Here is an 18,268-nt window from a genome sequence, read left to right on the forward strand (position 1 = left end):
CTCTACGCCCAGAGCAGCTTGGGCACCTCACCACTTACCCTTCTCTATGGCCTGTGTTCTTCCCTCATGCTGGCCAATAGCAGGGAAGGGACCAAAGTGGCTGTGCTCCTACTGTGTGCACATGGCCAGGAGGTGCTTTGCAAATAATAGGAGCCACTTAGTGAACCCTAAATCCCAGGCCATTTTCCTACACTGCATCATACCCAGCTCTGCAATAGATACTATGTTCCCCCCCCCCCCATGTTGCCAATGAGGAAACCGAGGCAGAAAGCCATTCCAGGTTATGCGACAAGCCCAAGGTGAATCCTGGACTCTCATTCCTAACCCTGAGTGCTTCCCGATAGACCTCAGTATACCCAATATACCCCCCACCCCCTGGGCTCTCACCAGGCCAGCAGGGATGTCAAGTAGTCAGGTGTCGTGGGGTCCGGGCTCAGAGGAGGAGAGGTCACGAATGCCGCTGCCTTGGCCCAGTTCTTGCTCCAGTAGTGGGTGCCATCGGTCCCCAGACTGGCAGCGATGGGCTCGCCAAACACGAGGGGACCTTTGGAGACAGACACGAACACACATGGTTAAGGGCAGATGGTCTTGTGTGGGATGCTGGTGTAATAGAAGTGGAGGGTCTCAGAGACGGGAAAAGGAGGCTCTGAGGGGCAACATGTTGTCTGTCCTTCTTCCTGGCTTCACCACGCAGCCCAGTGACCCCCGGCTGCCCAGGTACTCACTTAGCACCTGCTGACCCACCCAGCAACCTCCCGGACTAGTCGTGCTTTTAATATTTGGATATGACCATTATCCCCTTTGGCAGATTTGTCCCTCGAGGCACAGGGACGGGATTTGCTCTCCCAGTATGGATTCTTCCAGAAGCAGATCTTCAAATGAAGGAGGCAAGTTCAAGTGTTTTATTTGGGAGGTGATTCCAGGCAGCACTGGCTAGAGATTGAGGAAGTGACATAAGGCAGAGAAAGACGTCAGGAACAGGTGAGTTGTCACCAAGTCACGGCCATGGGCACCTGCAGCTCGGTGCCGCGGGGGCCTCTGGGATACTGACGGCTGTTGGCACCTCAGGGCTGTCCCAGGGTGTGGGAGCTTGAGAGCTGCTTCCAGAACATTCACTTTCCAGAAATTCCAGCCTGCCTTCTGGGGAGCAGGCCAGATGTGCTTCTGCCAGAACAAAGCCCATAGGCACGGCTGCAGGTCTGCTCACAGAGACAGACGCTGCTGGGATGTGGGCCAGTAACACCACCGAATTTGCCCGGAGCCACGCTGCTGGCCTGGTGGGGTGGCAGGCTTTGAGCTCCAGCGGTCTGGCATGTCCAAGAGCATATTCTACCGTGATGGGAAAGTTCTACATCTGTGGTGCCCAGGACAGCAGCCGCTAGCCCCGCGTGGCTTCTGAGCATCTGAAATGTGGCTATCACAACCAAGGAACGCATTTAGAATTGTGTTTAATTTTACTTAATTTACTTTATTCTTTTTTTTTTTTTTTATTTTTTTTTATTTTTTTTTATTTTTGGGACAGAGAGAGACAGAGCATGAACGGGGGAGGGGGCAGAGAGAGAGGGAGACACAGAATCGGAAACAGGCTCCAGGCTCCGAGCCATCAGCCCAGAGCCTGACGCGGGGCTCGAACTCACGGACCGCGAGATCGTGACCTGGCTGAAGTCGGACGCTTAACTGACTGCGCCACCCAGGCGCCCCTAATTTTACTTAATTTAAATTGCCACAGCCATGCGTGACTGGAGGTCACCACATCTCTCCATGCAGCTCTAGGACTGCTTCCAGATTCCTGTTACCTCTCTGAGCCTCAGTTTCCTTATCCTTAAAATGGAGCCAGTCCTAAGCAAGCTGTGTCATACTAGAGCACTCTCTTTGAATGCCTCTGCTTGTCAGCTTTCCCTGAACGATACTAAAACCAGGTTATGATGGGTTCAAAGGTGCTCTGTCCAATATGGTGGCACTTGCCACTGGGGTTGGTCTGAACTGAGATGTGCTGTAACAGCGACAGACACACTGATTTCAAAGACAGCACAGAAAAAAATAAGACAGATATATCATTCAGATCTTTTCATATAATTACGTGTTGAAAGAATATGTTGGATATATCAAGTTAAAATACTGTAGTGAAGATTTTTCTTAAATACAGATGGTAGTACTTCCCACTCGGGGCTCCTATGAGAAGTAAGGAACATAATGTACACAGTGGATGTTCCATTACGGTTGTTGTGTTGTTGATTTCCACCTGGCCCTCCCCACGGACCCACAACTCCCTGGTCGGCCTCACATGAAGCAGCGGGAACGGGCAGACCTCGTCCCGGTGGCCAATGTCCCTGGCGAGTGTCCTCCACGACAAAAGGGTTCCGGCCACTGTCTCTGTGCAATGGGCACTAGCCCTCATCTGTCCATCTGTCTGTCATTCTCTCTCCCTAAGTTTGGATAGGAAGATGTTCTGGGCACCCTTCTTCCTTCTTGGTCTGGTGACTGCTGGAGACTGTTGGACCTCACTCTCAAGAAGGCCTGGGGACGGTACTCGGGCCCTTGCTCTGAGTCTCCTGTGGTTAGAACGCACCCACTGCGGCCTTCACCCGATGGTCCTCAGCGCGGCAGGCGGCCTGATACTGGGGCCCCACTCGGGAGGTGAGGATACCAAGGCAGGAAGTGAATGGCCAACATGGAGCTGAGAACGGCATCAACCAACACCTATGGAGCCCTGGGGACCCGCCACGGGCTTCAAGTCTATGAGCCCCTGGGGCCATTCAGAGACAAGGCAGCGGACGCTCAGAGCAGTTATGTAGCACGTCCGTCTTTGAGCTGGGCGGCTGGCTTCCTGGACCACACTCACACAGACCCCCTGGCTCTGGAAAACCGTCTTCTTCCTTCCCAACCCGCAGCCGAGACTCTGTGGGCCCCACGATTGACCCTGGATGCAGACACTGACCATGGGGCCCTAGACAGGGGACTCAGGATGAAGGGCTAGAGGGGACCAGAAAGACGGTGGGCAGGATCCCACAGCTGACGCAGCCCGGCCCCGTCACTGACTCGAGGTGCCATCCAGGACGGAGCTGGAACAATGCAGAGCTCATTATCTGATCCCACAAGGTGGGATAATAACCTGCCTGAGGCTTAGACTGCTGGCAGGGTGTCTCTGGGCAGTGGCCCCACCAGTGAACTTGACCCCACTGGACGACCCCCTTCCTTATGGCCCAGCTGCCCCGCAGGAGGCCCAGGCATTGGGCTGCATACCTTTCTTCCTGGCCAGAGTGATGATGTCCGCTGCACTCTTGCTCATGACCTTCGTGATGTACACCGGGCAATTGATCCGGCCAGCGATGGTGATGGCCCGAAACACAGCCTCGGCCTCTAGCTGAGGACACGGCAATACACGGGTCACAGGAGGGAGGGACAGAGGCAGTACGACCCCCCCCCCACCAAGTCCCCAGGGCTCTCCCCGAATCAGAGCCCTTCAGTGTTCTTCAATTAAGTGTGGCCAGAGGCAAATCTACCACATCAAAGGAGAAAAACACTAGATTTCTAAAAAGAAAGGAAAAATCGAGTCGAAACATATTTGGTTAGAGGGCTGGGAGACAGGATTGTGTCATTATGCTTGCTTGGAAGTACGGTGCAGGTTCCGTTAGAAGGGAACAGACCAGGCAGCATAAAGCATCAAAAAGCCCATAAAAAACCACCTTGCCCTCCTCTAGACCAGTGCGTCTTGAATAAAAGCACCAGATACGTTTTGAACGGCTTTGTTTTCAGTTTCCAGTCTGCTGATGCCCCAAACGTGGTCCCACCCACGCACACCCAAGAGGGTCCCCACCCTGCTCTCCCGGCTGGACCCACTGGTCACACGCCTAGATGTGGAGCCAAGTCCATGCGCTATAAATGTTTATAAACACGGTCTCCCTGATCTCACCAGGGACCAGGAACACAGCTCGTGGGGCACGGGGCTCGGGTGCAGAGTACTGTCCTAGACCAAGAGCCCCTCGGGATAAAACGTCTTTCTACTCGGGTATTTGTGTCCCCAGGATTGGGCACAAGGCCAGGCCCACAGCAGACACACACACACACACACACACACACACACACACACACACACAAACTGCCTGCCATGGAAACTCATCCATGCTGGAGTCTTAGAACACAGTGGGCAATGTCCAGGAGAAGCTGGTAGGTTCCAGGTCGCAAACATGCGGCTCCACTTTCTATCACCAGAGACACAAATCCTCGTGAGGATCCTGGACATGGTTAGGTCACTGGAGTGTTCGTGGGGCCTTGGTGTGAAGCTTGTGGGCCCTGAGACAAGCAGAGCCTTTCCCTGGCTCCTCTGATTGATCTCCATCCCCCGGGGCTCCCGAGTCAGAGGGCAGAGCCCAGGGAAGGCCATGTATGCTGGGGTGTCCACGTCAGGGGAATGGGATGGAGGCGGGAGCTCTGGCTGGGCTGTTCCAGCTGGAACAGCATCAGGGCGAGCCCTCAGCCACATCAGACTCACACCCAAGGGGAGGCCCCATTACCTCTTCAGGTCTGCTCAGAGCATGGCCCTCAGGACCTGTGATGCCCATCTCCAAGATCCGCTTCTGTTCCTGCAAGATAAGAGCAACGAGTCAGGGATTGTAGAAAGTCAATGGGGAGAGGCCGATTCTCCAGCCCCTGGTTAGGTAGGTGGGCGGCTGAGGCCCGGGCGGGGGTGGTGAGTGGTTTATGGGAGACTAACATGGGCTCTGGGGTGATCAAGCTTCTTTGCTCCCTCTGCTCCCCCGCCTCCTTCTGCCTTTGCAACCCAGGACCTCTGTCTGCATCCACACCTGCTCTCTATTCAGTGCCCCGACACCAGTGAGGGGGCGGGTAAGAAACGGGCTCTAAAGACCACCCACCCACCTTTCCCATCCCCGACTCTCTGCTGCAGGGCTCTCCTTGGGCAAGAAAGGTGGTGTGTGGGTATTGCGTGAACGTGGAAACAAACCACAGAGCCCCACACTGGGAGTCCGGCCACAGAACTGGCCGCCTCTGTGACTTTGGGCAAGTTGGTCAAGCTCTCCGGCCTCAGCCTTCTCTTCTTTACACTGGGGACATCAGTGCTTCTGTCTTGCAGCTCCCACAATGAGTCAGGGAGGGGGCATCTGTGAGATGCCTGCGTGGCACCCGGAGTGTAGCGGAAATCAGTAATCGGCAGCGGGTTCTCATTATCGGCCTCCTCTTCCTGGCGCCTGTCATTCTAGCGAAAAGCCTCTACCTCAAACTTGTCATGTAGCCTTGAAATGGTTCCCTGAGCTAATGCCCCAGATCCAAACCCATTTGCTTCAAGGTTTCCTTGCCGCAGGAATACTATAATTTCTAAAAAAAAATTGTTTTATATTGCCCAGATGTCAGCTGTGCTGCTGCTAATTTTCGCTTCTGCATTTCTGTATCATCCTCAGGCACATCCCTACCATGGGCCCCCGAGCCCTATCAGCCATGAAAAAAAAAAAACAAACAAAAAAAACCCTAATTTCAACTGCATCTCTGGTTATGAAGCTTGAGCTTACTACAGAGATGTAAACAGGAAACAAGGTCAAGGTCTAAGAGTTGGGGTGGATTTGAGTAAGGCATGGAATAATTTCAGCTATTACAGATGGTGTTTAGAAAGCATTTCTGTACACAGTCTACAAAATGATTTTATGATATGGAGGGAGCCCTGTGCAAGATTGTTTAATTGTCTGTTACTGTTTCTGTTGGAGAGAAGGCAGGAAGGGAAGAAGGGAGGAGGGAGGAAGGACCCAAGACACTACGACGGAGGAAAGCACAGATCACAGAAAACCGGAACAGGGTTTGCAGGCAGAGATCGTGGGCCGAGCACGTACGGTTAAACGTCTCGCACGCTGCCGGTGGGTATGTGGGTTTGTTCATTCTGGAAAATGGGTTAGCAGTAACAACCAAAGCTGAATATACATGCACCCAATTTCACTCCTAGGTATAGACTAACAGAAAAGCAAGCACAGGTTTTTAAAAAAATCTGTTTAATGTTCTTATTTCTTTTTGAATGAGAGAGAGAGAGAGAGAGAATGAGCAAGCATAAGCAGGGGAGGGGAAGAAAAAAGGGAGAGAGAGAATCCTAAGCAGGTTCCACGCCATCAGCGCTGAGTCCAATGCTGGGCTCGAACCCACAAACCGTGAGATCATGACCAGAGCTGAAATGAAAAGTCAGATGCTTAACTGACTGAGCCACCCCGGCGCCCCTGAAATGGGAACACAGGTTTAACAAAAGACTGAGCAAGGATGTGCACAGAAGCTTTGTACACGGCAGTCCTACATTTGAAACCATCCAAACATCCAGCAGTGAGAGAATAATTTCTGCCATATTCCTGCATCAGAATTCCACAAGTGATGGAAACAGAAAAAATTACGGTTTTGTGGACAACGGGGAGGAATCTCACGGACTGCGTTTTGAGCAAAAGACGACAGACGTAAAAGAACACATACCACGTGGTTCCATTTTTATGAAGTTCAAAACTAGGCAAAACGGAGATGTGTGGGGTCCACGATTTCTGAGAGGTCCCCAGCGAGCCCGCCTCCTGGCTTCCGTGCCCTGGGTAACCGATCCCCTCTTGGCATGTGACCTGGCCCTAGCAGCATGCTTCTAATGAGCATCACACGGACAAAAGAGATGGGGTGTCCCTGCAGAGGGGAGGCCACAAAAGGGTTCTGGCCTCCACCTTGCTCTCTACCTTGTTCTCTCGGGAGGAAGCCAGTCTCCCCGCTGGCAAGGAACCAAGCTGGCCTTTCGTAACGGCCAGCAAAGAACAGAGGCCATCGGTCTGACAGCCTGCAAAGAACGGAATCCTGAAAACCACCACCTGAGTGGGGTTGGAAGACCCTTCCTAGTCCAGCCTTAGGACTGCCACCTTCACCGTAGCCTGTGACAGTCCCAACTGAGCCACACCTGGACTCCTGACCCAATGGACAGGAAGATAAGAAATGTTTACTGCTTTAAGATGTTAAGTGCCGGGGTGCTTTGTCACGCAGCCACAGAGAACTAACCTAGAGGTTGGTGACCAGAGGTAGGGTGTTACCGTAACAACCACCTGAAGCTGTGGGAGTGGCTTTGGGACCAGGCCGTGCACGGAGGCTGCAAGAATTTCAAGGCACGTGTTGAAGAAAGCCCAAAGTAGCCTGGAATGGACCGCCTGTGGAAAGACGGACCTTGGGGGACCTTGGCAGTAAGACCTCAGAAGGAAATGAGGACATTTTTGGAAGCTAGAGCCCGCTGTGTCTTAGCAGAAGGCTTGGCGCACTGCCCTCCGTGGTGACATGGAGGGCAGAAATGGGCCGAATGAGCTGGGCCCCATGCAGGAGACTGCCCAACGAGCTGTTGGGAGAGTCTGTCTGGTTTCTTCCCGCTGCTTGGAGTAAAATGAAAGAGGGGGCGTAAAGAAGCAAGGGGTGTTAAAAAGGAACCAGGACATGATAGTTTTGAAAATTCTCCACTTCTCCAAAGAGTAGAGGACAGTGCAATGAAGAAATGTCTTCTGAGCAAATATCAAATGCAGGGCATAAGCAGCAGACAGTAAGTAGTCCAGTGACTCCGCAACCTTGGTGAAGATCTGGAAAGATGGAGGGTGGTTGTCCACAGGGTGAATCGGTCACAAAAGGCCCTGTGAAGAGATTGAGGGTGTGTCCCCGGAGCCTCTCCGACAAGAGGGCCTCTAGGGAGCTCCGGGTGCGACCAGGGTAGGGGTAGACTTATCTGGAAGAAATCTGTGGGTGCCTTTTGTCTGATGGGGTGAGCCACAGAGGGATTCATGGGAGGCCAACAAACGTTTGGGGAGAATCACTCTAGCAAAACACTGGCAGTCTGGGCTGAATGGAATGAAAACTCCTCGAAAGGAAAGGGGGCAGGTGGACCTTCAAAGTCTACTGGGCAGGAAGCAGGCTCAGCTGCAGGCACGTGCTGCCTGCCATGGGACGGATCGATGACGGGAAGCAGGGGATAGAGCCAAGAGCCCGGAAGGCGGAGCCACGAACCACGCAGAACTATTCTCAGGCTCCAAGACCACTCAAGGAACTGCCAACATGTGTCCGACCGGATTTCAGAACGGCTATGGACCAATCCTGAAGCTTTCCGTTTTCCCTCTTGAAAAGGAATGTCCACCCACCGTTGATGCTGTATGTTGAGTGTGTGTCGGGGGGAGGCAGATAACTCACCTCTGTGGCTCCAGAGACCTACAGATTATAGGGACTGTCCCCAAGGCGCCTCACCCACACCTAGATCTGACCTAGACACTTCCAGACTTTGGGGCCGTGACGGGGCTGTGACGGGGAGTCGGGAGGACCCTGGAAGGGGACGGATGTGTTCTGCATGTGAGAGGGGTATCAGTCCCTGGGGGTCAGAGGACAGACTGGCAGACAGTCTCGGAGAGGGCCCCCAGCGATACTCCCTTCCTGGCATTCACACCCTTGTACAACCCCAACTTTCTGGCTGTGGGCTAGCCTTAGTAACTTGTTACCAATGAACAGGATTCTGCTGCGTGACACGTGTTTGTGTTTTACTCTGAATTTGAAAGAATTTTGATTTCGCAGAAAAACTGCAAGGATGCAAATAACAAGAAGTAAAGCCAGTAGCTAACGTTCACAGGGAATCTTCAGATCTCACGCACTTCACCATCGCAGCACAGTCCTGCTGCGCCATGGAACTGCCTTACCATCCTGGCTCTGTGCCCCATGTAACAGCGAGCAAGATGTTCCTATCGGAGCCTCAGTTTCCCCATCTATAAAGTGGGGACGTCTGTGCCATCTCTATGCCATGGAGTCATTGTGAGCATCGCCATACACATGGCATCGTGCCTGGAATTAACTCCCTTGACTAGATGCATCCAAGTCTCCTGTATGCCTGACCTTGCTCGGGGACGTCATGACCAACCCACAACCCCCCCCCCCCCCCCCGCAAGGCCAAGTGGCCATCCCTGCCTTCCTCCTCTTCTCCATCTGGTCACTCGATGAAATCTGAAGAAGGTGCTCCTTCCTTCACACACTTTGCTTCTTCCACCTCCTCTATCTCCCGTCTTCATTCCTTCTAAGAAATGAAGTAGAACCCAGCTGGTCACCCCGCGTCCATCCTTTTCCTGCCAAGTTCACTCTACAGCCAGAATGATCACATTGGGCTAACGTCTCCCTTTGCCCAAAGCTTCTGCATGGCTGCAGCCTATTATAATGCGTCAGACACTGTCCTTCACGTACGCGATAGAATTTAATCCTCACAAGGTAGGTGCTTCTGGACGAAGAACAAGAATGTTCGTGGGGTAGAGTTCCCTGCCCGAGGTAGGAGGGCTGGGAGGTGGAGGGGGCCGGGCTTTAGCCATCACACCCCCCTCCCAAGTCCCATAAGACGCTGATCAACCCCAGCGCCCACGTGCCTCACCTCTGGTGTCCCCCAAGTCTGCAAAGCGTCTCCATTCAATCCTTATTTGTCTCTGACACAAACCCTTTGAGGTCCCCAGCGGCCTGCCGAAGGCCCCCTGCAGACGGCGCGCGTGACGCCCACCCGGAGCGTCTGAGGCGTCATCCGGTTCCCCGCCTGCCCCTTCGCTGCCTGGCCACCTCACTGACCGATGCCCCCACCCCTTCGATCAGACCTTCTGCACACGGCCGCCGACTGGAGTGGAAAGGGCGAACCTCCCTCCACACCGCTCACCTGAGCTATCAAATCTCCATTTTCCGCGTGGACCAAGATCACAGCTCCCAGCCCCTTAAGGAAGGTGAAGGCTTCATAGAGCTGGGGGAGAACAAACAGGGGTTGGGGGAGATTAAAAAAAAATATATCACAGCCTGAACAGCTGCGAAGAGTGTTCTGCTCACGCACAGTCTCCCACCCGCCGGCGGCCGCGGCCGCGGCACGACCGTTCTGTTCACGCGGATGGAAAGTTAAGCCTTGGAGAGGATCTCCCTTTGACCCTGACGCCCTCTGGACGCTAAAGCAGGAGGCTGAGGGTAGGGCAGAACCGATCAAAGCCGCACCGTGGCACAATATGCCTTCTGTCTTGGTGCCCACCCGCGCCTTTCGCGTTCGCTGCGGCCCTGCTCCATTGACGTGCCTTCAGCTGCCGCTGGGGACAACGAGGGTGCGAAGCTGGTTTTCGTTTTACTGAGACCGTGTAACTGAATGTGCTCAGCCTGTCCTGCGGCACCCGGGGGGTTTGTACAGCTCTGCGAGAACTTGAACGCGTGTCATTTTCCAGACCCCGGTGGGGTGGGGGTCGAAGTCTACAAGAACTCTTAACACTCAGGTCATATGCACCCTGCCAGGCAACCCCTTATGTAGGCAGTACGGGCCCCGCCCACCGCCCCTGCCCTCTTCCCACCTGCAAAGGATCAGCACTCAGACATTTGCACGCGGTGAGGCCCAAAGCCCCCACGTTCCTTCTCCGGGGCCTCTCGAATTTTACCTTCGTTCTCCAAGTGTGCAAGGCAGCACCCCACCCTGGGACGTGTGCTTTTCTACGGAGATGGCAGGCGGGGAGGATACATAGGGGCAGGAAGCACCTTCCAGGACCCCCATCGCTCAACTCCACCAGTCCGTGGGGTTTGGCGGTTAGAATAGAACAGGTGAAAAGTTCAGTTATGCTAGACAGACTCATGCTACTTTGTCATGAGACTGAGCCAGTCTTAGCCTTTTGGTGACACAGCAGAGGCCTCCAGGGCATCTGGGGGTAAGTGATTCTCTATAACTGCGCGTGTTTATTTTGAAAGGCAAGACACGAAAGCATCTCCCATCACATCGAAGGCATTACAGCTTACTGGCATCCATACGTGCCAGGCACTGCCCTGGAGCCTCGTGTGAACTCATCCAATCCTCTGACAACCTTCATGAGGCTCTTAGGAGTCTAAAGCAGAGAGATTGAGAAAGCTGCCTCGGGCTGCCCAGCAAGGCCAAAGCTTGCGGCCAAGCAGTCTGGCTGTCGCATCCCTGCCCTTTACCAGTGCACCATCCTGCCTTTTTAACCAGCAGAGGGCAGGGCACTGATAACAAAACAAACCAGGAGCCCCAGTGGCGTCAGAAGGCCAAGCGCCAGGCAGACAGTCACTGCGTCACCTGTACCATCGAGCCACACCTTCTCTATAGCGGCTGTCCCCACATGACAATTGTTTGAAGCCGGCACGGCCAGAGATGACCGCCTTGCACAGGTGAGAAAACTCAGGGAGGGAGTGGCCCCAGTCACTCAACTGGCTGGAGAGACAGCCAGGACTCTCCTCTGGGTCAGAGCTAACGGCATGGTCCCCCACTCCTCTGGGTCAGAGCTAACGGCATGGTCCCCACTCCTCTGGGTCAGAGCTAATGGCACGGTCCCCAAACTTGCTAGAGCCCCAGGATGAACTGTACAGCTTTTGGAAAGTCTGTGATAGGATCTGAGTCTGTCTTTTCAATGAGCGTTTTAGAGGATGCTAAGGATGAGCTGGGTTTGGGAACCACCGTGCAAGGGACCCCCCCACTCCACCCTACTCTAGGAGCCAGAAAGGAATGCAGGCCCAGCAGGCGTGGGGACTGACACAGGTCACTCGGCGATTTAGCGGACAGACCGGGACTTGAACCCAAACCCAGACCTCTCCCCTGCCCCTTCTCACAGCTCCCTTGCCCTGTGCTGTCTTGCCCGACACGGTGGCCTATTCCTGCCCAGGAGAGGAGGTGTGCAGGAGGACCCACCTGGCTATCAGACATCTGGTAGAGATCCTTGTACGCCATGTAGACTTGGAAGGAATTGACACCTGTTTCCAGATGAAAAAGAGAACAGAAAAATGCGTTAAGAAAAAAGAAGGGTGACTGTCCAGTCAGTGATCACAGTACAGAGTGCTGACCCCTAGGATAGAGGGCTGCCGCTAGGATGCACAGTGGGGACACCGAACCCAGCCTGGGGGTATGGGGAGGAGGGTCAAAGGAGGCTTCTAGGAAAGCCACACAGGCTGAATCTGAAGGAGGAGAAGGGGGCGTGGGAGGGAAGGAGGGGGAGGAGGGGGGGAGGTGGGGGGAACCATTTGGATTGAGAGGGGGTGTGCGTGGGTAAGGACGGTGGGGGAGGATGAAAAGACACACGATGTGAAGGTACTAGAAGTGTCTACAGCGGGATCCAAGGGACCACGTGGGGTTTTTTTAATCCCTTATTTTTTTTTATGTTAAAATCCATAGAACGGAATTCACCATCACCGCCATTGTGAAGTGTGCATTTCAGTGGCGTTGAGTGCATTCAACAGGTTGTGCAACCATCACCACGATCTACCAGAGCGTGTGTTTCTAAAGCAAGAAGTGACATGATCAGGTTTTTTTTTTGTCTCAGAAAGACCATGCTGGAAGCGGTGTGGAGGGTGGGGGGTGGGTCTGCAGAACAGCGGAGAGAAATGGCAGCTCGTAGGGTGATGGTGAGAGCAAATGGGACAGGTGCGCAGAGACTCTGAGCCTGGACAGGAGCTGCAGGGTCGGGGAGGATTCGAAAAGGTGGAAACGGCAGGCTTTCACGTGCTGTGTGGACAGGCCAGCAGGGAGCACGGGACGTAGGGGACTCTTCCCTAACATACCTTCCAGTTGCTTGAGGACAGGCACCATGTCTTAAATACCACTTTATTATTTTTTAATGTTTATTTATTTTTTAATACTTTTTTTAATGTTTATTTTTGAGAGAGAGACAGAGCATGAGCGGGACAGGGGCAGAGGGAGAGGGAGACACAGAATCCGAAGACAGGCTCCAGGCTTGAGCTGTCAGCACAGAGCCGGATGTGGGGCTCAAACTCACAAAGCATGAGATCATGACCTGAACCCAAGCCGGACGCTTAACAGACTGAGCCACCCAGGCACCTCTTAAATACTATTTTAATTTGCACACGCATAATATGTGCTTGTCTGGATAATATGAGTTGAAGGCAAAACTATGAAATGGGATTTAGAATTCCTTTCTACTAAATAATGGTGAAGATAGACCAAAATCTTTCCTTGTGTAGAAAACCCTGGCAGGGGCACCTGGGTGGCTCAGTCGGTTAGGCGGCCGACTTCGGCTCAGGTCACGATCTCACGGTCCGTGGGTTCGAGCCCCGCGTCGGGCTCTGTGCTGACAGCTCAGAGCCTGGAGCCTGTTTCAGATTCTGTGTCTCCCTCTCTCTGACCCTCCCCGTTCATGCTCTGTCTCTCTCTGTCTCAAAAATAAATAAACGTTAAAAAATTAAAAAAAAAAAAGAAAACCCTGGCAACAAAAATTCTTTGTCGAATTATTAGGAAAAATTTAAAGAAAAAGTAATATTAGGAAAGCAACATTAAAAGTATCCGTTTCTGGGGTGCCTGAGTGGCTCAGGTGGCTAAGCATCTGACTCTAGATCTCAGCTCAGGTCACGATCCGAAGGTCATGCGTTCAAGCCCCGTGTTGGGCTCTGGGCTGACAGTGTAGAGTCTGCTTGGGATTCTCTCTCTCCCTCTCTCTCTGCCCCTTCCTCTCTCTGAGTAAATAAATAAACATAAAAATATTTTTTAAATAAAAAATAATAACAGCAGACACAGTTATTTTTGGGGGGAAGGGTATTATGATGGCAACACAGCCCACGGATCTTCTATTGGGGGGCATCTGGCAAAGCTCTATTTCTTGCCTGAGTAGGGGAGCCTCATAATAATTCATAAAGCCACATTTTTTTTATTTGTGTGGTTTTTCTACTTCTGCTTTACTTTAGGTTCAAAATATTCAAATAAAAGCAACGAAGCCAAAAACCCCAAAGGGAAAACAGTACTTTCAGACAATTTAACAAAAAAAATGGCTAACTAATAAAGATAAAAAAAATTGATTTTATTTGTAATCAAAGTAATTCAAACTAAAACCTCAGCACTGCACCACATCTTAACAGATGGTGCCCAGAGCTAGTGAATGTGCATCGAAATGAGTCCCTCTTACATACCAATTTGCACCTGCTTAAAAAACCAATTAAGCCATGCATATCAAGAGTAGTAAATGTTCCAGAATATTCGGCTGGATGCTGCCAGTACTAGCAATGAGCCTAAGGAAACACAGTGGGTCCTGGTATTCACAAAACCTCCCAAACTCACAGATGCCATCATTAACAGTTTTTCTCCAAGGAGCCTGCATGAAACACCAGTTCTCAAGGACTGCACTGAACACTTACTGGACTGTCAACCCATTCATAATCCCTTCCAGTTCTTGGCAACCCCACTCTTACTCTACCCACCTCATAACCTTGGAGGCAGCCATGTCCATACCACGTGACCACAGACCACAGATGTTAGTCTAGGACTGGGCCCCTGGCAGAGGCTGAGCTGAGCCAGGAGGAAGGACAGAGTCCAGTTAATACCCCCAAACACCTGCTGGTCTCTGAAACAGAGATGCACACCCAAAGGGCGGGCCGCTGTATTCCATCATGGTGAGACAGAAGTAGAGGATGCAGGTTAAGAGTGAGGGGGAACAGAGCTGGCTCAGAGAGAAAAGCACAGAAGAACAGGAGGCAAGACTCCCTTGCAAAGGATGCTTGGATACACATCATTATCCCTAAGGCACATCTGCTCCATTCAACTTAAGCCAAAATCTGGAGGGATTCTGTTGTTTGCAATCAAACACGGGGATGTTGATACCATATTGGTAAAGAAAACCTGATTCATCAGCAACGAACAGGTTTCTTTATTGCAGGGCTTCCCCCGGATTTTAACATGATAATGTGCATTAAGAATATTCAAGAACAGAATAAACAGAGAGCATTTCCCAAACTTATTGGACCCCAGAAGCCCTTTTTCATGGAATATTTATTTTCTCACTCATCAAGTATTTACTGAGTCCTTACTATGCATGAACACCATCCTAGAAGTTTGAGATACAGCTGTGACCCAGGAAGGAAGAAGGATGCCTGCCTACCTTCTACTTGGAATAAGCAATAAGTGAATAAATAAGCAAGGGCATTTCATGCAGAGATGGGTGCTAGGAAAAAATTAAACAGGCTGATACATTTTTTAAAGTTTCACAAAGTTCTGCAGTGACTCTGCCTCTCCCCACTCCTTGAATGCGGGCTGATCTGGAGACGTGTGCTGACCAATGGTCTGAAGCATAAGTGGCACCATATTGGCTCCAAGCCTCTCCTTGGGGCTTCTGGCTCACTTTGGAGCCTCATGTGAAGGGTCTTGGGAGAGCCTGTGGGAGGCAGGTCATGGAGGTGTATGTGTTGCTTATCCATTCACCCATCGATGGACATTTGGTTTGCTTCCACCTTTCGCCTATTGTGCACAATGCTATACAACTCTCTTCAAATCCCTGCCTTCAATTCTTCCCGATAAATACCCAGAACTAGAGCTGCTGGACTGTAGGGTGGTTCTATGCTTAATTTCTTGAGGAACCTCCATACTGCTTTCCAAAGTGGCTGCACCATTTTGCATTCCCACCGATGGTACCCAAGGGTTCCCATCTCCCCACAGCCTTGTCAACACTTGTTCTTTTCGGATATTTTAATAACACCCCTTCCATGGGGTGTAAGGTGGTATCTCACTGTGGTTTTAACAGTTGCTGTTTTAACCCACTAGATTTTGGAGTGGTTTGTTCTAAAAACAAAGGCTACCTGATACAGAAATCAGTGCCTGGAGGTCGGGTGCTGCAGTGGCCAAAACCTAAAACATGTGGCCTTGGCCTTGGGACTGGGGAGTGAGTGGAGGTCAGAATAGTCCCGAGGAAACTGTAGGCAAAGGCTGGGGGAAAATACCCAACAAACTGTTAGTGGAGGGTGGGAAAGGGGCCCTTCATCCCAGGTAGTGGCAACACGATGGGAAAAACCATGATGAGTAACTTGGAGGAAAATGTACCCAGAGAACTTGCGGGTCTGCCTAAAATGATTTCCATGAAGAACATAGTAAGTGCCAGTTGGTTTCTCTAAGCTACATGTGATGAAGCACCAGAAGACACACATCAAAATGGACCTGAGGGACAAGGATCAGGTTAGTTTGCAAGCGAAATTCAGTGAACACACAGGACGACTTCTCCTCTCTACTCTTGCCAATCTGCAAACAGTTCTCAAAGTGAAAAATGACCTCAAGTGTAAGATTCAATCAAGGGTATACCCAGAACTCTTTGTTAAGACCTCATAGAAACCCAAGGTGGTGCCCAGTAAACTTCTTTGGCCAGACAAAGGGCTTCAAAAAACATTTTTTTTGAAAAAAAATTTTAAGTTTTATTTATTTATTTAGAGAAGGTGACAGAGAGAGAGAGGGAGGGAGAGGGCATGAGCAGGGGAGGGGCAGAGAGAGGGAGAGAGAAAATCCCAACCAGGCTCTGCACCATCAGCACAGAGCCCGACGTGGGACTCAAACTCACGAACTGTGAGATCATGACCTGAGTCGAAACCAGGAGTCGAACATTTAACCGACTGAGCCACCCAGGTGCCCCAGGGCTTCTAAGAATCTTATAAGTATCATCACATAGCACACTGACAGTCACCTAAAGTGGAAAGAAGCCCGTCTCAAAAAAAGATTTGTCCATGGGGTGCCTGGGTGGCTCAGTTGATTGAGCATCCGACTCTTGATTTCAGCCCAGGTCGCGATCTCACAGTTCGTGGGTTTGAGCCCCACGTCAGGCTCTGTGCTGACGGTGCAGAGCCTGCATGGGATTCTTTCTCTCCTTTGTCTCTGCCCCTCCTCTACTCACACATGCACACATGTATGGGGGCGCTCTCTCAAAATACATACATTAAAAAAAAAAATTTGTCTATTGGAGTGTCCATTTGTCCAATGGAGTGAACTACAATGCGACCATTGGAAACCCACAATGTTTTTAAGAAAAGTATACCCTCTGTGACTAAAAGAGACTGAGCCTGTTCAAAATGAACTTTCCATGGGTAGGGAAAAGGCTGAGAAAGGTACTTTGCTGCAAACATGGGTCACTTTTATGGAAAGCAAACTATATCTCTAAGGGTCTGGCCAAGAGTCCAGAGGGTAGAGCCTGAGCTATGCAAGCAATGGCCTAGGGCAGGGGACAGGAAGCTTTTCCGTAAAGGGTCAGATAGTAAATGTTTTAGGCTCTGTGGGCCATATATAGTCTCTGCCACAAATTCTTCTTTGTTTCCTTGTTGCTGTTTGGATTTTGTTTTGAAAAACCCTTAAGAATGTGAAATTCCTAGTTGATAGGCTGCATAGAAACCTAGAAACAGGCCACGGGCCATATTTGGCCCCCAGATTGTGGAGTCTGCCAGCCCCTGAACTTGGGCATCACTCCCAAGGAGAAGGATTGGCTTGGATGAAGGAATGTTCTCTACCCCCAGAAAAGGTCTTCCCAGCAATGTGTCCGGCTGGATTCCAGTCCTGTGGAGTTATGACCATGTGCCACTCGTCTTGTCTCTTTTCAAATGGACTGTTTATCGTGGTTGTCCTGTCTGTGCCCCACCATCGGATGTGAGATGTACAGGGAGGGGAGGCACAGAACTTACCTCTTAGGCTCACAGGTCTTTGGATCAAGAGAAGCCGTACCCAAGGAACCTCATCCACATCCTACATACATGCTCATAATGAGATATTGGACTCTGAACCTGATGCCATAACTGGAGGGAAATTTTGAGATGGCTGGATGGAGTTGAGAGTATTTTGAACGAATGAAGGAGAACTGCACTAATTATGGCCAGATGAGACACAACTTAGATTAAAATGGCCACGAATTGTTCCAAGTTCATCTCATCAGTGGAGTAGTCTTTTTTTCCCATCCCTTGAATCTGGGATACTCTTGTGACTCAACTTGACCAACAGGATGCAATGGACATGATGTTGTGTGAGTTCTAAGCTTAATCCTCAGGAAGGCTTCCAGCTTCTACGTTCACCTGTTGGAACACTGCCACCAAGTGAAGAGGTCCCAGAGAGCCCATGAGAGGACAAGGGATCATGTGTGGAGCATTCCCCCACCCCCTTTCCCACAGCCATTCCAGCTGAGGCCCAAATGTCTGAATGAGCCCAGACAGGATCAGTAGAGAAACTGTTCAACTGAGCCCAGCTCTGGTTGTCGACCAACAGAATCAGAAGGTAATTAATGATTGTTGTTTTAAGTCTTAGGTTTGGAATGGTTCGTTACACAGCAAAAGCTAGCTGATACACAGGGCAATGTGACAAAGAGACAATGGAAGTGCTCGCAGAAAGATCCAGGAGGTTCATACCAATAGTGGAATGACCCCATTGCCTGTGCACTGCTGTTCTTAGAAAATAACCAAGTGATACAGGCTAAACACCTGACCTAAGTGACACAGTCTAGCACCTAGCCAATATGAGTTCCTCTCTTCTTTACTGGGCTCGATT

At 51.2% G+C, this 18,268-nt stretch overlaps 1 protein-coding gene across 2 annotated transcripts in view; it reads right to left on the minus strand.

Moving 5' to 3' along the window:
- The window catches only part of CRMP1 (collapsin response mediator protein 1), a 77,153-nt gene that overhangs the window by 16,629 nt on the left and 42,256 nt on the right, over positions 1 to 18,268 (minus strand). For both annotated transcript variants that reach the window (XM_019453742.2, XM_019453743.2), the window contains exons 5-9: positions 11,675 to 11,736; positions 9,668 to 9,748; positions 4,515 to 4,583; positions 3,244 to 3,364; positions 388 to 544 (exon numbers count right to left, since the gene is read on the minus strand). In XM_019453742.2, the coding sequence (XP_019309287.1) occupies positions 388 to 544; positions 3,244 to 3,364; positions 4,515 to 4,583; positions 9,668 to 9,748; positions 11,675 to 11,736 (490 nt within the window). The remainder of the gene's footprint in view (positions 1 to 387; positions 545 to 3,243; positions 3,365 to 4,514; positions 4,584 to 9,667; positions 9,749 to 11,674; positions 11,737 to 18,268) is intronic.

Source organism: Panthera pardus, unplaced genomic scaffold (assembly GCF_024362965.1).
Source record: "Panthera pardus isolate Hobbes unplaced genomic scaffold, ASM2436296v1 HiC_scaffold_13, whole genome shotgun sequence".
Taxonomy (NCBI): domain Eukaryota; kingdom Metazoa; phylum Chordata; class Mammalia; order Carnivora; family Felidae; genus Panthera; species Panthera pardus.